This window comes from Podarcis pityusensis, assembly GCF_964106645.2.
Source record: "Podarcis pityusensis genome assembly, chromosome: 1".
Taxonomy (NCBI): Eukaryota; Metazoa; Chordata; class Lepidosauria; order Squamata; family Lacertidae; genus Podarcis; species Podarcis pityusensis.
The window spans coordinates 82,521,333-82,547,281 of record NC_138028.1 but is presented as its reverse complement, the minus strand read 5'-3'; the positions used below and the strand labels follow the sequence as shown (position 1 = coordinate 82,547,281).

The 25,949-nt window shown below is 42.7% G+C and overlaps 2 protein-coding genes and 1 pseudogene across 5 annotated transcripts in view; all 3 read left to right on the top strand.

Annotated features, from left to right (window-relative positions):
* The first annotated feature begins 4,086 nt into the window (after nucleotides 1–4,086).
* LOC308474521 (olfactory receptor 10V1-like) lies at nucleotides 4,087–5,032 on the top strand (annotated as a pseudogene). The gene has a single exon. The product of its transcript is annotated as an olfactory receptor 10V1-like (transcript).
* A 5,626-nt stretch (nucleotides 5,033–10,658) lies between these two features.
* On the top strand, nucleotides 10,659–11,600 carry LOC308474525 (olfactory receptor 10V1-like; the record flags this gene model as incomplete). Its single annotated transcript, XM_081000937.1, has 1 exon — nucleotides 10,659–11,600. One exon carries the CDS (start codon nucleotides 10,659–10,661, stop codon nucleotides 11,598–11,600), a length of 942 nt encoding a protein of 313 aa, XP_080857063.1.
* An 8,418-nt stretch (nucleotides 11,601–20,018) lies between these two features.
* STX3 (syntaxin 3) overlaps nucleotides 20,019–25,949 on the top strand; it is a 40,891-nt gene continuing 34,960 nt past the window's right edge. For 2 of the 3 annotated variants that reach the window (XM_080977133.1, XM_080977135.1), the window contains exon 1: nucleotides 20,020–20,388. In XM_080977133.1, coding sequence (XP_080833259.1) covers nucleotides 20,359–20,388 — 30 coding nt within the window. In that variant the 5' untranslated portion in view covers nucleotides 20,020–20,358. Of the gene's footprint in view, nucleotides 20,389–25,949 lie in introns of all 3 variants that reach the window. The other variant, XM_080977136.1, reaches the window with a different exon arrangement.

Sequence of the window (25,949 nt, the reverse complement as noted above, 5' to 3'; positions counted from 1 at the left end):
TGTTCAGACAAATAATTTCAAGACAGAATGCCTTAGAGGCTTGTTAAAACAAAGAGATCTCTTATGAGACATACACAAATTAACATAATTCTCTGACGGCCATAAAAGATGCTTTAGGACATTACAAGTTCATGCATCAGAGAAAGATACTTGGTTCCCCAAAGATAAAGTTGTCCCTTAAGAGGAGGCAATTGTTGATCTGGGCCAAGAGTCTTGCACATATATGCTTCAATTCTCAAGGCGTGTTCACCCTCAGAGAACTGGCTGTAAGTTTATAAAGTTTCAATTCTCCAAGGACAATTCTGGTGTAAGTAAATATTTACACTGCCACTTTCAGACTCAACTCCATATCTAAGTGTAGTTCAATGGAGAAAATGGTTGGCTTGCATATGGAACACCTAGGTTGAAAGCTCAGATTGCGTAGTATTGGAAAGTCATTGTTAACTTCAATACCTCATAAGGAAAATACATATAAATGCATATATAGCACATACCAAGTCATGCCGTTAGTCCATTTAGCTCATAAGTGACCAACTTGTAGCCTGTGGGACATGTAACTCTTGCCCTTACGGCCAACTGATTGCTCCCCCACTGCTGCTATTGTCCTTGAACTTAACTCCACTTCCAAAACTGCCACCAAATTTGCTCAGGCTATGCAGAAATTCCACCACCCAAAATCTTAATTTTCAATTGGTTTTTATCTTTCTCCACTGCAGCACCGAACTCATCAATGATTGCTTTCTCTTGCTGCTGCTTTTCTTTTTCCACCCATAGACACGCCAGGTGGACAATCTACTCATCAGCGAAACTCTACCTTGCACACTCCAGGGTCACCTCTTGCCACTACTGCTCTCAGTACTGATCTGCACTGAATTGAGAATAACAAGATTTTTCTCATAAAGGTTCTTATTTCTGGCCTACATATGAACCTAGAGCTCCAAAGTTTCTCAACACATATCCTGCCCCTTTCTTGTTATTTATTTCTCTCAGCCTCTATGGATCCCTAATACTATTTGAAGACCATTTTGCAGTGTCATACATCTTATAAAAAGATTCTTTTCGTTCATTAACATGGAACAGTACCTTTACTTTTTGCATATTTTAACTGTATTAAAATCCGGAAACTTCTTCAAAGATGGTGACAATGAGGGCAAAAATTGATTTAAAAGGATGGATTCCTCTTGGCCAATCCAGAATGAAGGTGATACACAGGAAGAGGAGATGTAGAAGTTATTACTGGATAATTAAGAGCTGTTTCGTCTTCAGGAAAGAGCCCCAACAGCAACCAATAACTAAACTATGAAAAAATACAACAAATACAACTGCTGGATTCACAGGTGGTCTATATGTGCAGCAAATCCAAACCCTTGGTAAACTTTCAACCAGTGCTTAGAAAGTTCATTTCAGTTCAAGTTCATCCTTTTATAAGACAAACTAGTTCTGCCCACATTCATTCAAACAAACTTTTTAGTTCATAAAGTGTTCATCTTCTGCAAAAGAACAAAAACCTTCAGCATTCAGAATGTTAGAAGCTCCTGGGCTGAACTACAGGGTAATCAGGGACCACACACAAGATGCCTAATAGAGAGAATGTTAAAAGATGAACCTTTCCACATAATTGTATTTCCATACTAGAAATGGCTTACTCTGATTTGTGCCAACAAAACATCATTTGCTTTGTTCCTTTCTTTATTTGTGCTTTCTGCTGCAAGCTGCTCCTGTTGGAAGAGAGTGACTCTCTTCAGCAGAGAAGATACAGGAAATGCCATGCAATCCTTTATTCTGGTTGCTTAGCAAAAGTGGTTAAGTGACCAAGCATCCTTAGCAACAGCAGCACCTCTCTATCTACCTAATAAGACTTCGGACATTGCTTCCACAGTTTGCTTTCTAACCTTCTTTGTAGATGTCTGATGGACTTTTTTAATGACAGCTAGGAGTCTGGGCCTATTCCTGGAGAAGAGGAGGGAATAGACAGGAAGATGAACTAGAAATCATTTGGAGTTGAACCCCCAAATGAACTTAATCCACCTAAGTTCACCTGCCAATTATGGGATCTACTTTCAGTTGTAGTTCAGGGATTTTTGAACTAGTTCAGTAAACTTCATAGAGCTCAACTAGTTCATTCCAAGCACTGCTCTCAGTGCAACCACGAGCTTAGAAAAATATTCTGCATCATCCCCAGCTTTCAGACTGTTGCTATTTTCATTTTTTTTATAAGATATTTATTAAGATTTTTTTAAATATTACAATAACAAATGAAAAAGAAAAAGAAATACAAAATAAAAATGATTAAAAACCACTCAATTTTTCCATTGCTTATTTTTTCTTAGCTTGTTTCCCAGACCTCCTCATACCTCCCTTTTTTGTATTCCAGTTCAGTTTGTTGGTTCAGCAAATCCTTACCCTCTTTATTTGTCCTAATCTTTGGTCTTAAAATAGTAATGTTAGATTTTTACCTCTTAACAACCCATTTTTCATATTCCCTTAAAGCATTACAGCTGGAAACCACTTAATTTCTATCCAACATCGTTCTAACATTCATTAATTTTACAATATTTCTGTAGATAATCTTTAAACTTCTTCCAATCTTCTTCCACCGACTCTTCTCCCTGGTCTCGGATTCTGCCAGTCATTTCTGCCAGCAGACTGTTGCTATTTTCAGTGGGATTCAGTCATATATTGGCAAATTTAGGCAGCTCAAAGTCTGTGCAATAAAGCTGGTTCATCTCCTCTTCCCCAACCTTTTGTGTGTGTGGCAATAGGGAAAGTGTCAAGAAAATGCAAAGAAAAGTATGGGATGATACCTGGTCATATAACCTCTCTGCAAACCAATCAGAATGAATTCTCAATAAACAGTCAATAACGTCTAACCTCCCAATTTTGGGGCAAGTAAATCAGGCTGAATGTTCACTAAACCTCTTGCTGATAGGAGCTGTGGTGAGAGGCTGCATCAGCAGTTCACTCCCAGGGGGCTATAGAAGATAGGTTAAAAAGTCTCAAAATGCCAGGAGGTGTGAAGAACAGATAGCAGCTGCTGATGTCAATACAGGTAAGAAAGACACACACATGGAAGCACAGATCTTCTAAAATGGCTGCATGTGTTGACCCCAATGAGAATGTTTTACAAAGGAAATAAGGGAAGGAAGGAATAATTTTGAATTTAACAGCAACAATAGGAAAGAAATATTCATATCCAGGTTGCTGCTCATATGTTAAGCCAACAGAAGAAGAGAGGTGAGAAAAAGATACTTCATTTAGCAAGTTTTCTTGACTGTACCAGGATAGGAAAGTAGGTAGATTTTTTTTAATGCATTAATAAATGACTATCCGTCCAAGAAAGTACAAACAAAACAAATAAAATATGTACTGATATGTCAAATGCACACAAACACCATACAGTGAGAGTTAGGGAGAGGGGGTAAAAAATAAGCTTCAAGCTTCTTTGGGGGGGGGGGGGAATGGAGACAGACTATCACGTGCCAAAAATCAAAAACAAAAACCTCACCCTAGATCCAGAATGCAGGAATTGCATAAAGAACACCCTAACTGCTGAGATAAACCATGATATGCTGTACTTTTCCATGTATAACACGTCCCTGTGTATAAGACGCCCCCTATTTTTGGGGACTCCAAATTAGGGAAATGGGGGGAAATTGTCCAGAGTTGTTGAGCTTTTTTCTTTGGTTGAGCTTTATTATTTTATTATTTATACCCTGCCCATCTATCTGGGTTTTCACAATCACTCTAGGCGGCTTACAGCACATAAAAAATGGTAAAACATTTCAGCCATTTAGAGGCAGTGTAATAGTTGCTCGGTTTTAATGGATGTAGACACCTCAGTGAACAACCTACTCTAAGAACCTGGTCTCATTCTTGTTAATAGCTGCCTACAGAAGTCTGAACTTCAGTATTAAAGAATATGTTGATCAATTGCACATTCACTATCAGCCAAGTTTGCAACATCTTCCCTGTTTGTTGCAATTCAATTTATTTGTGTTACCTAATTTCCTGGTTGCCCAATGCAGCCTTCTCAGTAATGTTGTCCTCTCTCCTCTTAACCCATAGCAAGCTGATGTGCAGGTTTATATGGAGACTGAAAACCAAACTGCAATAATACAGTTCCACTTCCAGCCATTCACAACGCACCCAGGCATGAGGCAGCTGATTTTCTGGACTTTTCTGATTCTCTACTTGCTCAGCCTGTTTGGGAATGCTACCATTGGTCTCATCATCTACACCACACATTCTCTTCACACCCCAATGTATTATTTCTTGGCTAACCTGGCATGTCTGGAAATTGCTTATTCTTGTACCATTGCACCCCTCACTCTGGCCCACGTAGCTTCTGCAAGAAAGGTCTCCATCACCTTGGCTGGCTGTGGGACCCAAATGTTCTTCTTTACCTTCCTGGGAAGCTCTGACTGTGTCCTGCTAGCAATCATGGCTTATGACCGCTATGTGGCAATCTGTCACCCGCTCAGCTACACTGTCATCATGAACTGGAGAGTGTGTGTGAAAATTGTTGTTGGGACCTTGGCCATGACTTGCTTCTTTGGCATTCAGCTTTCTATCTTGATATTGACTTTGCCTTTCTGTGTCAAGAAGGAAATCAATAATATTTTCTGCGATGTCCCTGTTGTCATGAAACTGGCATGTGGCGATACCCATTTCCACCAAACTGCCTTTTTTATTGTCAGCATTACTGTCATCACCATCCCTTTCCTCCTAATCTGTATCTCCTGTGCCTTCATTGTGGCTGCCGTCTTGAGGATCAGCTCTGCCACAGGCAGGCAAAGGGCTTTCTCCACCTGTTCTTCCCACTTAATGGTCGTCCTTCTGCAGTTTGGCTGCGGCAGTTTGATATACCTGCATCCCAGCTCCAGCTACTCACCAGAGGAAGGTCGGGCGGTCTGTGGTCTACACCTTTGTCACTCCTGTGCTGAACCCCTTGATCTATAGCATGAGGAACAAAGAGTTAAAGGATGCACTTATCAGAGCCTTAAAAAGAGCTGTGCTGCCCCAGAAGAAATGACAGTGTTGAATCGCAGGCAGGGAATGGTACACCGTCTACTGCCATCTGTTGTAATGGTATGGTGGAACTGAAACCACAGGAAGGATGCATAGGTAGGCTCTATGTCTAAGCTGCAATTGTGCCTCAAAAGGAATGTTCTTTGCTTGTAGCAGAAGTTGCACCAGTGCATTGTGTGGCCAATTGACCTGAATTCAGTATAGGTATTCTTGAAGGAAATGAATCAAATGCCCGATTGAAAGCAAGCAGAACAACAGCTACACTAGTGACACTGAGTTCTGTTTTGATGGGCAGGAGAACCTGGACAGGTTTCCAGCCACAGAGAGAACTAATACATTTCATTCAGGAGCCTGAAGATATTGTGAGGTAACAGAATAAAAAATACCCCAAGAAGAGGCTGGAATGATGTCATCAAAGGAGGGTAGCAAATGAGGCAGACATCAACCTCAAACCAGACTAGCCAGAAATGCCTGGTGGGACCTGCATGGGGATTTTGGACCTCGTATTCATCTGGAGACAACTTCCACTGATGAATTGGACTGATGATTCTGTTTTTTGTTAATAAATGCACAAACAGGCATGCACCCAAAGAGAGTCTATGATGTTGTCGTTGTTGTTTTAACCTCTGAGCAGAAAATTATTGATTGCCACAAAAATTACCACAAAAATTATTGATTGCTGTTCTAGTATACAATACACAATGTTATAGTAACACAAAATTCCCTAGTATTTTGGGCGAAAGTAGGGTGCACTTTCAGCAGAGACACGGAATACTTCACACTGCACACAATTTTCCCTACAGAAGATGTGATATGAGCACCAATTTTAATGCCATTAGACATATTCATGGATAAGGCAGCAGTGGTGGTGATGACATGTGGATGAACCAGAAACATCATTGTTGGTCCATTTAGATGTACCTCCACTGCCCTCCTGTTGAAGTGATTTTCTGCCCACCCAATATGACACTAGCAGGCTTTAGCCTCATAGAACATGATCCCATAGAACAGAGGTGGCTAAGCTGTAGCCCTCCAATGGTCTTGGACTCCAACAACCAACAAACCCATCAAGCACTGCCAACAGTCAGTGTCGAAGGATGGGAGGGGTCATCCAGCAACGACCAGATGTCCACAGGCTTCCTGGCCCTGCCGTAGGACTAGCACTGATATACTAACATTCCTTGGGTGAGTGAGGCTGGGGATCATACCTAGTAAGGTGTAAACAAGGTCCTATATATGCAGATTAAAACAAAACATGAAAGCAAACTCTCATGTATAGATCTAAGCTGTGGCTGAAAGTGCTGTGTGTTTCTAATGGGCAGACAACATTCTGCTTGAGATCTGCTGCAGAGGCCCTGCTGGTAGTTCCAGTTTTGAGCAAAACGTCAGGGTCAATTACCTATTGGCCTTTATAGTGCCATACCTACTAATTACCGATGTGATGGGATATTTTCATGGTTTTTTTATGTATATGCTTGCCGTAACCTGGTCTAGGTCCTGCAATGAATGATGGGGTGTACACTTTTAAAATAAATAAATCATGTTCATGTCAGAGAATGTTCCATGTGTACAACGTCAGTGCCCCTGGATATGCACTAGAACCATTCGACAAGGAAAATGAAGAGGGGGTCTTGGGGGGAGGGAAGGGGAACCAATGGACAAAATGTCTTTATAACTGGCCTATAAATCTAATTTAATTTTTCAAAGGCAAAAATGTAGACCTGCAAAAATGTGTAGCTTGTGTGTGTGTGTTCTGCGTCAGTTCCTCACTCACATCTTCACTCCCTCCCTCCTCATCAATTCAAATTCACACCACCATTCCCAATGCTGCTAGTGAAGTCATCCCATTGCTATCTTGCTTATAACTGTATTTATTTATACAAGAATCAATTCCCACGAGGCATCCTGACGCATATTTAAAAAAAATTAAAACACACACACATATAAAAACTGTTAAAACTGTTGCATATATTAAAAAACAACCATACTTTTCTGTGTATAACATGCCCCCATGTATAAGACTTGCATTTTTGGGGACTCAAATTTAAGAAAATGGGGGGGGGGAGATGACCCAGAGTTGTTGAGCTTTTGGGGGGGGGGGCATTGCCCAGGCTGGTTGAGCTTTCTTCAGGGGGAAATCAGAAAATCACTATCACTAACCTAAATCACACGTCGATTGGTGCAACCAATCACACGTTGTCCCCCCAATGCACTATCCGTGTATAAGATGTGCCCCCCTTTGACATTATTTTATGGTAAAAGACCCTCATCTTATACACAGAGAAGCACGGTACTTCTAAAGCCATTATATGTCAAAATCACTACAGGTACCAATTGGTACCTGCATGCACTAAGAATATGAGACACCATTTATATTCTTACTAACTTGCGATTCTGGTGTGAGGTGAAATTATTATTATTTCAATTTACATCTCACACTTCCTCTCTAAGGAGCCCAGGGTGGCAAACGCATAAATCCACAAATAATTAAAACATCTAAAAACAATTCCAGCATAGATGCAGACTAAGGCCTGAGCACACACAGCACTGTATAGTTCGCGAGGCTAGATCCCCAACACAGGCTATCAAAATCCATGCTCTCATGGCCCTAACACTCTCCCCCTCCTTGTCACTGATCTTCTGGTTTACACCTGCCTTGGGACAGGAGAGAAAATGGCTAGAGCACAAGTGGTGAAAAACCTGAGCTACACTGGGGCAAACGTGGCAGAAAGGCTCCTTGGTTGGTGGAGATGGCCACGATGAAGTATTTTTGCATGCTGAGAGAGCAATTGGTATTGAATGTCCTCCCCTCTAATGGAGCAGTGAGTTGACTCCTTGTCTCCCTCCCTCTCTGCTGGCCTTTGTCCTCAGAGAGCAGGGACCTCTACTCTTGTTGGCTGCTTGTATGTGATTTACTTTTATGGGGACTTTGATACATCACTGAGGGATTGGGATTACCTTGCTCCTCTAAGGATCTTGCAAGGTTTATAAAGCCCTCAGAGCTAGAGTTCTCTTGTGGAAAGGGCAGCGGCATCCAATATCAGCTCGGACAACAGGTTAGTAAGATTATCCCAGCCAGTCAGCCATTAAAAACTGTTCTACCCTTCTCACAATAAAAACAGTTGGGCATACAGTTGAAGTAAATCAGGGCCAGAATGGTACTGCTTGCAATTGTCAGAAGAGTTTAGACAATGTGTCGGCTGCGGACATTGAATTAGTTGTGAGCAAGAATAATGACCACAACGTTGAGCATTGTTCCAGGCAAATGCTTTCCTAGGAGTGGTGTGAGGTTCTTAATGGGAAATATTCTGGAACATTTCCTTCTACAGAAACGTTGCAGTTCCCCTTTGTGTATCAAGAGGTTAAGCCTAAATGGAAGTTGCTTTTGCCATCTCTTTGTATCACTTTCATTGCCTCTTAATGAAGCCAACACTGGAATAATAAATAATACTCAGTTATTTACATTTGACATTCCTATTTGCAGGTGATGTGGAAAGTGTTTCTAGACTACGGCTGTGCCATAGCATACAATTTCACAGGCACTAAAACAGGAATAGACAACACAATGCCCTCTAGATGTTGTGAGACTCCAGCTCCCATCTGTCCCAGCCAGCATGGCCAGTGATGAAGGGCAACAGCATCTGAAGGGCACCACGTTGGCTATGCTGTCTTTTAAGGTGACATCTAAATCTTATTTTGCAAAGAGGGAGGCTTCCACCTTCCAGTGGAAATGTAGTTTTCTTGGCCATTAAAATGAAAAATGCATGCATACTCGCCACCTGCACTCCAAAATAGTGAGTAGAAGAGGATGGTGTGGCAAATTCTGCATTGTCATACTAACAATAGCTTAAACAATAGCAGCAAACACAAAAGTAGTAAGACAGTAGGATTAAAAACAGAAACAATTAAAAACATCAAAACACATAGAGAACATCTAAAAACATAAGAAAAATATATCACATTAGTGGGCATGATTCAGCAAAAGTTAGTCAATCCTTTTCCTGATGAGAGACGGCATGAGAGATGGTGCTTACATTTCCAAAATGACACCATATCCACACAGGAAGGTGGAGGTATCAGGGACCTTGTGGGGACAGAAAGATTTTTATTTTAAAAGTAAGACTTTATTAAAGCTGCTTCATAATACAGTAAGATAAAATAAAGTAACCCAAACAAAAACAAAAACAGAGAAAGAAAGGGAAGGGGGACCACAAGATTTTGCAGAGGGGAACTAAGGGGAGAACCTTCCCCAACAGTCCAGTGAATACTGGTAGACACAGAATGCTGATTGTTGTGGGTGGCAAACAGAAAACCAGGGTGGGACTGGAACACATTATCCTAGAAGACAGCATTGCTGGCTGGCTGGAAACCGGAGGAGGACCACTCTACACTGCAACATTTTGTCATGGGTTTCACTTGTCACAACCACTTCCATTCAATAAAAAACAAAATAGGATTTGAGTACTTTTGGATGGAGTGTCTATTTAATTTTAATGGAGTAAAACCACAGAAACTCTGACATGCAATTGTTTTGCAATCCCTAGCTCAGTAAAGCAAGAGCAATGTAGGGTGCCAGTGTAACGGCTATTTATTGTTTATCTAATTTTGTACTGGAAGCAAATACAAAATACACAAGTGACACAGCTTGCAATCTAAGCATCTGATTCTAACCGCATTTCTCTGGAAATTCCATTGATTTCAATGGAACTTCCTTCTACAGAAAGTCTGCAAATAAAATTAACAAGGCAACAGCATAGGGAGAGATGGGTTTCGTAAAAGATTTAGTGAAGATAGTTCAGGGAACCATTAACTGATAGCAGAAGGAGCAGGAAAAGTGGAGCTACAGTGGTCTATGAAAGGATTGCCAAAAGATGTGCTTGCAGCATGTGAAATGCTTTACAGTCCTGAAGTTTAAACTTACTCACTATTTGCAGAAGCATGAACTGAAATGCCTTCTAGATTATGCCTGTGCTGTACAATTTCACACAAGCCAGAAAAGAGGATATTGAGAAGCTGGAATGTGTGCAGAGGAGGGCAACCAAGATGATCAGAAACCAAGTCTTATGAGGAATGGTTGAGGGAATTGGGAATGCTTAGCCTGGAAAAGAGGAGACTGAGAGGAGATATAATAGCTATCTTCAAATATCTAAAGGGCTGCCACGTGGAAGATGGAGCAAGCTTGTTTCCTCCTGCTCTGGAGACTAGGACCCAAACCAATGGTTTCAAGTTACAAGAAAAGAGATCTGGTGAAACATCAGGAAGAACTTTCTGATGGTAAGAGCTGTTCAACAGTAGAATGGATTCTGTCAGAAGGTGGTCTTTAAGCAGAGATTGGATGGCCCTTTGTCCTGGATGCTTTAGCTGAGATCACTGCATTGCAGGAAGTGGGACTAGATGACTCTTAACGTCCCTTCCAATTCTATGACTCCATGATTCTAAGACAGCTGTTGTCTTGCGAGACAGAGATCTTTATTGCAAAAGGGGGAGTCTGCCCTCCAGTGGCTGCTTGGTTTATTGTACTGTACATGTTTAGAAATGGATGTGGCCTGTTGACATCTTGGTGGTGATATCACTTTCTCCGTCATCAGTCTCTCTTTTTATCTCGTGCCAGGTCATATGTACCAATTCCTATGGAGAGTGAAAACCACACTAGCCTGCCCCGTTTCTACTTCCACCCCTTCTCAACAGTCCCAGAGATGCAGCTGTTGCTTTTCTGGACTTTTTTGGTCTTGTACCTACTCAGCCTTTTGGGAAACTCTGTGGTTGTGTTCATTGTCCGTACAGAGCGCTCCCTCCACACTCCCATGTATTTCTTCTTGGCTAACCTGGCAGCCCTGGAGATTGCTTACTCCTGCGTCATTGCCCCACTCACCCTAGCCAACCTCCTCTCTGCGCAAAAAGTCTCCATCTCTTTGGCAGGATGTGGCACACAGATGTTCTTCTTTATCTTCTTGGGAGGTGGCGACTGCGTCCTGCTATCTGTTATGGCATATGATCGCTATGTGGCAATCTGCCACCCACTGCGCTACACTACCATAATGAGCTGGAGGGTGTGTGTGAGTCTTGTAGCTGGGACGCTAGGCATGAGCGGCGTGTTTGGCATTCAGCTTTCCATCCTGATACTGCGCCTTCCGTTCTGTGGCAATAAGGAGATTGACCATTTCTTCTGCGACTTCCCTGCTGTCCTGAAGCTCGCATGCAGCGACACCCATATCCATCAGACTGCCCTCTTTATTATCAGCGCCGTAATACTGACTGCCCCTTTCCTCCTAGTTTGTGTCTCCTATGCCTTCATTGTGGCAGCCATCTTGCGCATCCGCTCTGCCTCAGGTAGGCAGCGGGCTTTCTCCACCTGCTCGTCCCATTTAATGGTTGTTCTTCTGCAGTATGGCTGTGGCAGTTTGATATATCTGCGTCCCAGCTCCAGCTACTCGCCGGAGGAAGGTCGAGTGGTGTCTGTGGTCTACACCTTTGTCACTCCTGTACTGAACCCCTTGATCTATAGCATGAGAAACAAAGAGTTAAAGAACGCACTCAGTAGGACACTAAGGAAGGAAGTGCTGTCCCAGTGAGAGCCTGGGATATTCTAATGTGTTTTGCACTGTGGTAGGAATTCACAATACAAGCAGCCAAACACACATCGGTTTTTATGTGGCTGAGGACTTATTTGCACATGCACACGAATCACTAAATGTTTTGTTTATTGAACATTCGTCCTAGTTTGTTTTCAGGGACATTAGACAACCTTAGCTGTTAAATAAGCATTTGTGGTGATTTTTTTGTGGGGAAGTTAGATGAAGTTGCATCCAAGCAAGTGTTCTCCCCACATTTCACTTCCCTTATCACAAAAAAAGGCTGATCTTTTGGGGAAGCAGGTTTGTTGTGCACGACCTCGCAATCCGTTATAATTGCATGACCTGAGTTTGCCAGTATGTGATGGAATCCCACCCCAAACTAGCAAGAGCCTGGAAATACCCTCAGTCACAGGTTGAACCACGGGCACTGGTGCAAATTAGTGCATTTGAGGTGTCATGATAGTTCTGTCTACAGAGGCTGACCTTTGATTTCTGGACTCTGTTCTTCATATTGCCGTCATCAACATGGTAAATATGAAAAAACTTTTCTATTTGTAGCAGAAAGTGGACTGCTTCTCCTCTTTGTTTGCCATCACATAATGGAACTGAAACATAAAATTGGAGAAGAAACTAAGCACATGCTTGAAAACCAGCCATCTAAGAGTGAAACAGATATTGTTGCCTAATGTTGTAAGAAGGTCCATTGCATATACTTCCTTTAACTAGCATAAAGAATGTTAATGTCTGCTGAAAGGAGTGGTCTTAATCTTACTGATTTACAAGAGAATTAGGGGTAATTCCTACCGTTGTGCAGTGATATAAACTGAGATTTCTATTTTTTTAAGTTCAAAATTCTTTCAAAACTTGACATGATCTACTTTTGACACATACATCCCCCATGGGTAAGATGGATAAAATCTGAGCCCAGAGAAAGACAACCGACTCTCTCTCAGCCCTGGACACAGCAGTGGGCCTTTCTTTCTTTCCTGCCCTAAGGGCATCCTCATGGAAAAGTGGCATTAGGTAGCTGATATTGAAAGTGACATTAAATGGAAGGAAATTATTGTCTGATTTACTGTGTTATTCATGTGCTACTATATGCCCCCCCCCCTTTCTTTTCTTTTTGCTGCTCTACATCAGGCAGTAAAATGTATTGGGCTGGCTTTGGAGTCAGATGGCAACTCTGCCCCTTCCTCTAGCACACCATACATTTAAAGCAGCACCCCCCCACACAAAAGAATAATGGGAACTTCAATTTATCCCTCACCATGCTACATCCCCCAGCACCCATAACAAACTACAGCTCCCAGGATTCTCTGGGTGAGTGGGTGTGCTTTAAATGTATGTTGTATACATTGCCTAAGTAAAATGGTTAAAGTAAAACCTACCTAAGTGTAGTGTGTATGCAGCCTTACAAAATGCATCAATACCAGAAGGAAGCTGTGAAGCCACCTGAAAGATCCTATATGGAGTCACCAGCCTTTTTGTGTCTATGGACACACTTGGAATTTTGAGAGGGTGCTGTGGGCAACATCCTCTTGTGGTTTTTTCTCTCCTCCCCCCCCCCCGTCAGTTTTCCTTTCTCTCCCCACCCCACCACACAAAGAGAAAGAGAGAGAGCGCATATGCACATACACTTTGTTTTTCCAAAGCTGAGGAAAAGTCAGCTCCGATCGAATTGCAATGGGTTATCTTGGATTTGTATGATTTTATACAGAGCCCTGCCCCCAAAACCACCATCAAACGAAAGCTCACCGTAAAAATCAGGTTTGGTGCTTGCCAGCAATGAAAAGCTTTTATGCAAGGCACAGGTCATCCAAGATGTTTCACAAAATCACCAACAAGAACACATATGTATGCAGGGGTGAGCTATGACTTGATGGCAGTTTTGAGGGAGTCCCTTGTAAAAACTATGATCCACCCCTTAGATCTATGTTTTTGTGCCATGGGGCTCTCTCTCTCCCCCTCTCTTTCTCTCTCTTGCCACCTCATGACATAAGGCGAAGTGAGGGCAGAAAGGCAGTGCTCAGCAGCTTCATGGGCCCCATGGGAAGTCCTCAGTGGCATCTTTGGGTCCACTGGCATCACATTAGCAACCAGAACTTCCTAGGCTCTGATGGATCCTGTTCTTCCTAGCTTCATGCCCATAATTGGTACACCAAACAGCAAATTTTATATTTAAGTCTGTTAAAACATTCATTTTGAGTTGATTATGCACACTCGCCCAAAACTTTCTTGTTGCCTGCTAATGTCAGGTTTGCTGTTTCTCCACATCTTAAATATTGGGATGACTGCAGATTTTTTAAACTGTACGTGTGGCATTCAATTAGGCATTGTCCAAGTTAGAATATATTGTAGATCTCAGTAGCTCAAGAGAACTGGCTCAGTTGGTACCTGGAAAGGGGTGGGGAACACCTTTCAGTACAGGAATAAGCACACATGAGGTGGGATGGAGGTTAGAATTATCCACTTTCCCCCTGGCAAGTCTATTGACCATTTTAACACCTTTCAGATAAATCCAGCAGGTGGAGCTTTTCATGATATGCAGATACAAGGATGAGGGGGAACTTCACCTGATGAATATGTCTTCATATGAATGTTCAAAAGGTGGTGTTTGATAGTGGCTATAAACATGAGCTGGGGAGACTATTGTTAAAATCTCACCTTAATAGCAAACATTAGGTAGCCCCAGGAAGCCTCCAGCCCACATGTTCATTATGAGAACTCTGGCATGCCTGACAAGATTGTCATAAAGATTACTGAGATTTAGGGCAGAAAGCATTCTGAAATCTCTAAAAAAATGCAGTATACATGTTTCCTATTAATACTCTTACAAAAAGCTACGGGGAAGATGGCAATATCGCTGCTAAAATGATCAGCAGTGAAATAGTTAGCCTCTCAGACAGCTAAAATGGCATCTTTACTCAAAAGTTATACAAAGTATTTGTCAGCCAGCGATGGAATGTTGAGCTTCTGGATTCCACGATTCTTTCTTAGCTCTGTGAAAGGAGTGCCATTCTAACACAATGGCTCTCTTCTTTATACAAACTTTATAGACTTCCAAGGATTCTATATGGCTTCTTTTCTTAAAAGCTAGGTCGGTACTCCCTCATCCTGGTTGAAAATATAAGAGATTGTGAAATACAAACCAGGAAATGTTTGTTCAGAGAATTCAGAACACAATGTGCTTCAAATAAAATTCTCTTCAAACGTAGAAAACTTTTCAACAATGTAGGCCATTATTTTAATGGTGAGATTGATAGCTTTAATCAAACAGTCCTTGAAGTGAGCACATCTTTGAATAAAAGCCCATCTGGTGATCCCACACATCGACCTCCAAAATCATAGTTTCCTTACTACTGGTGACTTTTACTCAAGGAAGAGCTAATTGTGTAAGAGAGTGAGGTAGCCCATAAAAGTTAACTATTTGTTGTCTGGCACAGGGATTGCCAGCTGAAAGTGTGTGAATCTGCCTCCCAAAGTGCATTTGCCTGTCTTCTTGACCAAATTTTAATCAAGGTGTGGTTAAAAAGAATGGCCTCATAAGAATGATTTGATCCCTGATTACACCACTGTCCATTCCTGCTGTAAGGAATAGGAATATCAGTGTGGGAAGTTCCGAGGAGGCTCTCAGCCTCAAATGGGAAGTTACCAGACAGGATGTTATGCAGAAATTCTGCACTGGGTTGCTATTTATAGCCTTATCCACATGAAGCAATTTATGTTCCCGCTTAGCCATGCAAAAGCTCCATAACGTGCATCCTTATTATCCCCATTTTACAGGAAAAGTACAGTACTGAACCTTTAGAATTTACCTTACAGACATCTGGATACCCAAGTTTCCCAAGTTTGTTGACATCTTTACACTGGCCATAGTGTGGCAACTTCTAGATGTTTCGGGAATAGAACTCGCATCAAATCCACTGGGCAAGGGATATTGGTTATAATATTGAAATGGCTGCGTGGGAAAAGTTGTGGAATGTAGATTTAAAATTCACAGCATGTTTTGCAGCAGTCATAGGCAAACTCGGCCCTCCAGATGTTTTGGGACTACAATTCTCATCATCCCTGACCACTGGTCCTGTTAGCTAGGGATCATGGGAGTTGTAGTCCCAAAACATCTGGAGGGCTGAGTTTGCCTGTGCCTGTTTTACAGCATGTTACACATAGAAAGAAAACTTTATGAGTATTTAACTCCTAGTAGACTTGCAAAAATGTGTAAATCAAAATCAAATTCATGCTGGAAATGTAAAGAAAAGGAAGGTAATTTCTATCATATGTGGTGGACCTGTAAAAGAACAAAATTTTTCTGGGAAATGATTTATAATGAACTGAAGATAATGTTTAAGTTAACCAGACAGGTAAAAAGAAACCAAGAGGGGGGATTATTAAAGAAAGGGGAAAATTTGTAGAATATCTGAAAAGTTCTGTCATGCAAGTAAGTTCATTAGTAGGACTACAGTAATTTAAATCAAGCAGTTAAAAATATTACTAAGATAAAAGCAACAATAACTTTAAAATGGAGTAAATTGGAATATGCAGTGTTAAAAATCTAAAGTAGAAAAGGAACCACAAGGGGGGGGAGAAGTAAAATATGGAATTGTATTCAAAATTTGTGTTTGCAAGGTGTGTATTTGTTATATTGTAAAAACTAGAAAATAACATTTATACATATATAAAAGAACTCTCATCAGCCCCTGCCAACCTGGCTAATTCTCATGAATGATAGGAGCTGCAGTCCAGCAACACTTGGAAGCCCTGCACTGCTTACCCCTTGTTTACAGTATCCATAAATATGCCCCCTCCCTCCCTACTGCTGGAGAGCGTTGTTCACACTGCTTGTTTTATTTCATATACAGTGGTACCTCGGGTTACAGACGCTTCAGGTTACAGACTCCGCTAACCCAGAAATATTATCTCGGGTTAAGAACTTTGCTTCAGGATGAGAACAGAAATCGTGCAGCGGCGGTGCAGCAGCAGCAGGAGGCCCCATTAGCTAAAGTGGTGCTTCAGGTTAAGAACAGACCTCCAGAACGAATTAAGTTCTTAACCCAAGGTACCACTGTACTGCCATTTACATATTCTTTTTTGCAACTTATTACACAGTATGGCTTCATCAGAGGAACAGTCTACCAGGTGCAAGCCCCATTGCCTATATTCTTTTATCTTTCTGCATTTCCCCAAGATCAATACAACTCCGTTCCATCCCACCTTTTCTGTGAATGGGGATCAGCACAAAATGCTTATGTGATTATCTCCATTTACACCTAAGCTAAAACTTAAATCTTGTCAGGTCGACCCTGTGTCTACCAAATCACATATTAAAAAATGAAAATGCTTTTCAGAGGTATCTGCAGAGGAATCTTGATGCCTGATTTCTACATAGTTATTTCGCATCATCATATAATTACAGTAATTTGCACGTTTCCTGAGACTTGTAAGCGTCCTGATTTTTTATCAAGGCCTCAAGGCAAATTATTTGCATACTATGTAATTGTTTGTCTAAGAATTTTCAGCTTTCTAACAATTTCCCCAGCTTGGCAGTCCCAACGGAGTTTAATTTGCAGTGTGGAGAATGGGTGAGTGAATAATGAATTTTGTAACAGTAGATTTGCAGCAGTGCAATAGCAACATAACACGGGATCATAGTGATCTCAGCAGAGGAATAAACTTTAAGGAACGCTGGTCTGCACCTGGACCTTGTCTGCTAGCATCTCTGTGAATTGTGATTACCACCAGGGCAAGTTTACATGATCTGTTGTATTACAATAACAAGGATTCTTCTCCCTTGCCTCTATTTTAGTTTATACACTTAAAAGGCTGAAGAAAGCCAAAATGTATTATATCTCATTTCTCTACCAAAGAGCGCCATTTCATTATTACAGCAACCCTGTAAGGTAGGGAATGCGAAAGATTAGTGTGTTGTGGAAGGCAAACCAGGGAGCCTTCTGACTTGTATTTCCAAATCCAATACTCCCTTTAACTGGGAATGGGCCTCCAACTTCCACTATCCCTGACCACTGTCCTTGCAGGCTGGGACTGATGGGAGATGGAATTGAGGATGTTTGGAGTGCCACAAGTTTGCCACTCTGCCTTCAACGACCCCATCGATTCTCCCCTGCTATTCTTTACGCCTGGACTGGAGCTCTCTTTCCAAAAGTGCCTTATACCCATCAATGCATGTGAAACAAAACAAACGTTGCTGCTGCGTTTTTGCACCCTTTTCTTCTTCTTCCTCTGGTCTCAGTCCTTTTGGACAGCTAGCTCTACAACGGGGTTTCCCAAACTTGGGTCTCCAGCTATTTTTGGACTACAGTTCCCATCATCCCTGAACACTGGTCCTGCTAGCTAGGGCTGATGGGAGCCCCAAAACAGCTGGAGACCCAAGTTTGAGAAACTCTGCTCTACCAGGAAGGGCCCTTCTTATGCTACTTTGGTAAAATAAAATAAAAACCGGAGGAAGCAAACAGCAGTCCGAGAAGACTTTTGCTGAACGATCTCCCAGCTGAAGCCATGCATTTTTTTACACTTTCCTTAGATGCAAATCACGGTTCCTGGGTGGTGGTGGGAATAGTGGGGAAACCTATAAGCTCCCTGATACAGGCTCGACTGAGAAAACCAAATCCATCGTTAGAACACAAGACTCTTAATCTCAGGGTCATGGGTTCAAGCTCTGCGTTGGACCAAAGATCCCTGCATTGCAGGGGGTAGACTAGATGACCCTCGTGGTCCCTTCCAACTACAGTTCTGTTGTTCTAAGAAAATGAGGGTGTGCTCCACAGGCACATACCTCCGCATGTGGCGGGAATGCCCCCAAATCCAACTATTCTGGACAACAATCATACAAGAAATATGCAAAATAGCTAAGTAAGTATTAGAAGTCACCCCAGAACTGGCCCTACTAAATATCTTCCAAAATAATAATGCCCACTCACATCATAAAGAGCTCATAACCCACCTACTCTCAGCAGCCAGAAACATCATAGCCAGACACTGGAGAGACCTGTCAGGAGTAAGCATGGACCAATGGTACCAAATAGTATGGGAAACAGCCTTATTAGAAAAACTAACCAATAAACTGAAACTGACATGGGGACAAATAGAAGAAGACACCTTCACCCTGGTATGGCTCCCCTTTATCACATACACAGCTCAACAAGACAACGACAAGAATCCACCAACAGCATATAAATCAATATGGTTAACCTTATTCAAAAATGCCCACCCCACCCCCCACTCACACATGAAAACAAAGATGACCACAGCCAATCACAAACAACCACACCCTAGGCCAACCCCAACCTCTCTCACCACCAAAGGAACACAAGCGAATAGTAAGATGCTGACACAAAATCCCACACATACATTAAGTAGAATAGAAGCATCACCACCCCACCCCCACTCACCATGGCCCCTCCACCTCTTTCCCCCTTTTTTTCCTAATGTAACACTAATGTCTCAACAAATAATAATAATAATAATAATAATAATAATAATAATTTAGTTATTTATACTTGCCAATCTGGCTGGATTTCCCCAGCCACTTTGGGCGGCTTCCAACAAAATATTAAAATACAATAATTCATCAAATATTAAAAGCTTTCCTAAACAGGGCTGCCTTCAGATGTCTTCTAAAAGTCAGATACTGTAGTTGTTTATTTCCTTGACATCTGGTGGGAGGGCGTTCCATGGGGCAGGCACCACTACCGAGTAGGCCCTCTGCCTGGTTCCCTGTAACTTTGCTTCTCACAGTGAGGGAACCACCAGAAGGCCCTTGGCGCTGGACCTCAGTGTCCGGGCAGAATGATGGAGGTGGAGACGCTCCTTCAGGTATACTGGGCTGAGGCCGTTTAGGGCTTTAAAGGTCAGCACCAACACTTTGAATTGTGCTCGAAAACATACTCAGAGCCAACATAGGTCTTTCAAGACCGATGTTATGTGGTCTCGGCGGCCACTCCCAGTCCCCAGTGTAGTTGCCGCATTCTGGATTAGTTGTAGTTTCCGGGTCACCTTCAAAGGTAGCCCCACGTAGAGCGCATTGCAGTAGTCCAAGCGGGAGATAACCAGAGCATGCACCACTCTGGAGAGACAATCTGCAGGCAGGTAGGGTCCATAGCTGTCAACTTTTTCCTTTTTTTAAGGGAAATCCCCTTATTCCGAATAGGATTCCTCGCAAGAAAAGGGAAAAGTTGACAGCTATGGTAGGGTCTCAGTTGCGTACCAAATGAAACTGATATGGAGAAAATGTCACTTGAAAAAAGAGACATTGCACATACTTTTGTAAACCAAGAAATCTTCAATTAAAAATATGTTTAAAAAACAAAGAAAGGAGGGTGTGCGACGATGTCTCTTTAAGAGCGATTTCTGCCCAGGTAAAAGTGGGCGGCGCCTGTGCTCCCGTCCCCTCCCCTCTTGCCTCCCCTCCGCGGATGTCGCGGCGGATTAGCAGCTGCGGCCAGCTCAGCGCCTGAGGATCAGACACACACACGGGGGGCGGGGGAGAGACAGATTTAGCTTCGCGGGAGGAAGGGATGTGAGCGTGCGTGGTGTGTGTCCCTCCCAGCCTTTGCACGGATGAAACTCGCGCGTCCCTGCTAGCGATCGGGGCGAGGAGGAGGAAGAGGAACCTTCCCTCTGGGCTGGGACTCCACTTCCTGGAGAAGCCCTCCTCCCCGTGCGGAGTTTCGGCGGGGATCCCGGCTTCACCTGGAGAGAACAGCAGAAGGAGGAGGAGCCACAGCAGCACCTGTCCAAAATGAAGGACCGGCTGGAGCAACTGAAGTCGGTGAGTGGGGAGCCTCCTTTCCTTCTCCTCCTCGCAGGGTGTAATGCTTGGGCTCCATTGAGCGCCGCCGAGCTTACTCCCGAGTAAACAGGGAGGGGATCGAGCTTCGGGAAGGTATTAGCAGCGTAAAAGGAAAGGGCGAAGCTCCACCAGGGGGGCTAAACCAACGAGGCCAGGTCTATTTTGAAGATGGGGGGGGGGCTGTATAGTGAGGGATCCTGTTAGTGGGTACAGCGTTGGACTTTGACCCAGATTCAGATCCCCATTTGCCCATGAGACTCACTGGGTGACCTTGGGCCAGTCACTGTTTTTAAGCCTAGCCTACCTCTCAGGGTTGTTGTGAGGATTAAAATGGAGAGAGGGGTTAGCCGGTTTGTGACCCTATAATAAATGGTTCGTGGAGGAGCCATATGTGCTTCCTTGAGTTCCTTGGAGGAAATGCAGGATATAAATGTAGCTCACCATGATATAATTCAGCTGCACCTGCTGTCCCACCCCTTGTTGGTTGTATTCCCCACAAGCAGAAGTAGGTTGAGTGGATCTGCTGTCCACACTGTGGGAGCAGAAGTGCTTAAACTTATTTTGAAGTAAAAATGAAGTTTTTCAAAAGTGTGTGGGGGGGTGAGGTTTGGTGGGGAGAGAGGAGGCTTACAGTCCAATAGCAGCAGCAGGTTATAAGCTTTACCTGACAGAGGGACCAGAAAGGTGAATTTGCTTCCACCTGACAGCAGAAGCAAAGGGTTGTGAGACTAGGCACTGTTGTAAATACTACACAGCAGCAAATATGTTTATTGCAGCTTGCACAGGCACAGCGGCACATTTGGGAGCTACAGCAACTGTCAAATCCTTGGCACATGTACTTGTAAGGTGGGGCAGTTGAATATGCATTTGTGTGTGCACAGTTTCGATGTGCGTGTTAAAAACAACAGAGCAATGTGAAAAGCTGGCTGGGAGGAATGGGAAAGGAGTCGTTTCCTGAGGTTTGAAGAGAATTAATGGAGGGGCAGATTTGAGAAGATGATTCTTGGAAGGAGTTGGGGGTCTCCTTTTCCTCTACTCCCCCCACATGTTGCATGAAGAAAACTGGAGTTAGTCACTTCCTCCTTTTGGTTTCCCTCCATGTGACACTCCTCTCTCTCTTTCCCCACCCATGCACACAGACTTTCCACTAAAACATGTGCCCCAGGACATGGCTGTGCAAGATGTCTTGAAAGGGATCGGCACTTTGGGCTTCGGTACTAAATTCATATAACCTGAAACATAACCCTCAGGGACTTATAGCTGCTGTGGAGGAGCCCTTATTCGAAAAAGAGTGTTCCTCCATTCATACTTTTGGGTCACTGTAGGCAGAACATAATGCACATTCTCTCAGAACGTGACTTTTTCTTAGACAAGTAAGCCAGTTTCCTAAATTAACCTTTCAGCTGTATATAAAATACACAAAGCTAGCTTGCAATGAGAGTTTCACTGCGATTCTCGCAAAGTGCACCATCCTTGCAGAGTTGCTTGTACCTGTGAAGGGGCTGCACATAGTGTGATCTTAACAAGGTGGGACCCTCACAGATTTTATTGCCAGAAGGTGTTAACTAGTTCAATGTGTGCCAGGCTAAGTAAAGGCCTAGACATGCGCCTCCTTTCACAGCTGATGGAAAGGCCTGGTTCAAAACCCGTTGGTTTCTCTTACACCATGTAAATGACAATAATGGAAAGGGGCACTTACGTTTGTGCTTGCTTTGGGTGCAGAGTTTGATTCTATTTCATCTCCCACTTTCCAGCGCAACAAAAGCTCCTTGCCTGTTGGGACTAACCAGTTGCCTAATTGTCGAGGAAGGATGCTGTGGAAATTGTAGCTGTGCCACCATGCCCCTTCTCCTTGCTCTTGCAGAGTTATGAAATGTAGAGCTTAGCCAGAAAGAAGGCTGGCAAGATGCCAAAAGTGGGCTAGTGCCACAGGCATGGCTTGACTAGGAGAGAGAGAGAGGTGCTCAGCTCTGCCTGGAGAAACACTGCCAGTGCCCCTGAATTTGAAATGTACGAAGGGCTGGCTGCTGCAACTTGGTCATGAGAAAATGGTGTTTGCCCATATTCTACAAACTCGTGTCAGATTCATTTTTTATTTTTGTTTTAAGCCAGAAAAAGAGGTTTGAGGGATTGTGACAAGTTCAGTTGAAATATTGCCAAAGCTTGTAGTGCAAAAGTCATTCGACCACGTAAATATTCTGAGGGGTATATATACTGTGTCCCCCTTGAATGAGGAATAACTCCTAGATACATCTTGCCCATTTTTCTGTAAACTAATCTGGTGGAGGGAAGTAGCAAGTGGCACCAAAAGTTACTTTGTTTATTTATTGTTTCATAAAATTTATATATTGCTAGACTGTATACAATATATTGCTAGATTGTTTCATAAAATTTATATATTGCTAGACTGTAAAAAATAAAATAAAAATACCTCAAAGTGGTTTACAAATAGGTTCTGCTTATGAGCAGGCAGTAATGATTTCACACTTCATATGACCTGGGATTGAGCTGTGGCCATGTGATTGGAGATAAGTGGCAGCAGACAGAACCGGGAAAAGAGAAACTCAGTCGGGAAGATAAGGCTGACAATCCAGTGAGGGGGGTTATGGCAAGAGTCTTCAATGGGTGGGGCTGGTCCTAGCTTGGGACCTTTGTTATGCCTCCGATAAGAGAGAATATAGAACGCTTATCTGGCTTATTTTTCCAGTTCAAGTGACACAGGTTAAATAGAAATGTCAAACAGATGAAGTCAAACTTCAGGTTTCACAGGCATACCTTGCTTTCCACACACACACACACACACACACACACACACCCAACACTGCTGAGGGGCAGTAGCACTGCTGAGCTGAAATATCTGAACGACTTTGAAACTGAACTAGAACTTGTCTAATGCTAGAAACTAATACCAGACTGCAGCATAAGGAAATGAGGGGCCTGTGGCCTTGTCATATCAGAAGAGATGTCACTACCCTTTTCTGTTGTGAATTCCAGAACAATAACTATGCGAGTCTATTGTGGCAAAAACAATGAAGGGCGGGAGTCTTGGGATATCAGAAAGGATAACATGGCTACTGTTTTTGGTGGGTGCAGGTCCATGAGGTGTTACACTCAGAGGTGCAACAGCAGGGGGCAGGAATGGGACCTTGAGAGAGATTGCAAGCCTGTGGCATCTGTATGTGAAGTTCAAACTGATACAAAATAGTCTATTACCAGTGGTAGTAATTGGTATGCTATTTCCCAGCTCTGCTGTGGTAGCGTAATGTCCATAATGGGAGAAAAACCCATGGTCTTGATGAAGACCTAAATCAGTGGAATCAAATTTGCTGATGAACCTTGGTGGATCAGTTTCATGCTGGTGCTTTCTGCTGTCTTCCTTTGTACAATGGTTTTCAAATAATGGTGACTTCTGGGTCAGCATCAAAATGTCCTGCAGTAAAATATTCCTCTATTTTTGAGTTTTTAAATATATTGAGTTGTTTAATGCCAGGGTTTTGCCCATTCATTCTTTTGTGTAAATTCGTCCTGTTCGTCCTGTGTAGACCATATAAAGACATTGTTGGCGCTTGTTCCACCCTCCAGCATATTATGCCATCACCTACTAACAAAGCCTTCTGCTGTGCCACAATAAATCTATTCCTGTATGAGGTGCCACGAGAGCCCTTGGAGGCTGCTAACTGTGATGTCCCCCTGCTTGTAAAATTGGGGAAAAAATTGTATCCAGAGGGGAGCTCTCTGGATTGTGTGTGCTCTTCGTTAATTAAAAAAAAAAAAAAAAAGTGCACTGAAGCAACCTGGATTCTGTAACTTGCGCAAATTATGCAAACTTGCACCTATTATCTCAGTTCGCATAATTTTTTATGCTTTTGCAAGTCAAGGGAGAATGCAGTGAACTCTGCAATGTACTGATGTCCCATTCCCTGGCTGCTAACAGAACCTTTTCCTGGCTTTTGAAAACTTTACTGGACATTACACACGCACATGCGCGCGCGCACACACACACACACACACACACAGTTTGTTACTTAAAGATGAAAAACATTCTTTTAAAAAAGAAAGGGGGAAAGCTGACATTGTCAGGATGCTGAATTATCTTCTTTTCTGTGTGTGAATGGAATTGGGGGAGATGACACAACCTTGACAGTAATCTCTGGATTTCCGGGAGTGTAGGTTTCTGTTCTTGGTCTGTGATTGCTCCAGGCTGGGAAGTAGCAATACTATGAACCAGAGAGAACTGAGCTTTCGTTCCTTACTTTACAACAAAGGGGAATATGTTCCATAAGTCCTCCTTGCTTTACCTTGGAGAGAAGTGGTGGTGAATGTTATGCTCTTTTTCTATTTCATTGGGAGACAGGTTTTTAAAGGTGAACTTAAGCATCAGCCAGTTTGTCAATAATACAATAGAAGAAATACTGCTATGATGACGGATCCCCCTTGAAAGGTGCCAGGTAGTCAGTAAGGAAAGGCTCTGTAATAGAAACTTCCTTTTTTATCAATGACACCATTATGGCTTTGGACTGGGGATAGCAGAATGAGCTGCAAAACTGCTTTTACTCTTTTTTCTGTGTTGTGCTATATATAAAGAGACAGAAGATGCCTTTTCCCATCTGGGCCAGTCTATTAGACTTCTTACCTGCAGAGCTAGAGCTTTGAAGTGAGATCTTTGTCAATAAGTTGTGCTCCTGGGCCTCAGTTTCCATTGCCAATACTGGATGCGTGTGTGGTTATTAGGCTGTTAGAACAAAGTCAGATTTAATACATCTCTGACTGGTTGTCTTTCCTAATCCAGATATGCTTTGCCAGAGAACCGGATATTAAGTTTTGCTTTATTTTATTATTACATTTCTATACTAAAGCTCTTTTTGCCCCCAAAACCAAGAGGGCTTCCTTAGCTCTGTGATGGTTTTCCCCGAAATGATATGTTCATTTCTGAGAGATAAGGCATTGTTTCCGATTTTCAGTTGGAATCAAATGTTGCAGCAGCTGCTTCTCGTGCCTCTTTTCCTGCCATGTGTATGTTTTTAAATAAAAATCATTGTATGCTATGGCCCAGTTCTGAAAGAATGAAGTGGGGTTTTTTTTAATAAAGATTTGAGCAATTGCTAGGGACCTCACCCCCCAAAAAAACATCTCTTGTTTGTGTCTATTGTGACCAAGTTGGGAAATGCAGAGTATAGGCCTGCATTTGCTATATTCTAGTGTAAATCTAAGGTGGGTTTTTTGGAACTGGTGGGTCACAAAGGTTATATAATGATTTCCCAGTATTTTTTTAAGGGGAGGTATTCCTTTAAGGCCCACCTCTCCTTCAAAAGACCCAATGTGACCTTGTCCCTAGGGAAGTGAGGTCTGTGAGGTGAATCACCTGCGTTTCACCTAACTAGAGCAGGGTTACTCTTCCTTGTCCCATGACTTTTGGGACAGTGTGGGCTGTCCCCTTCCCCATCTTTAAGGAAAGAGCCATGTTTCCCGCCTGTGAGAGAGACTTGGTTGTTTCTCCGCCCATGATTCAAAAGAAATGGGGGCAGGGCAAAGGGAGCAAG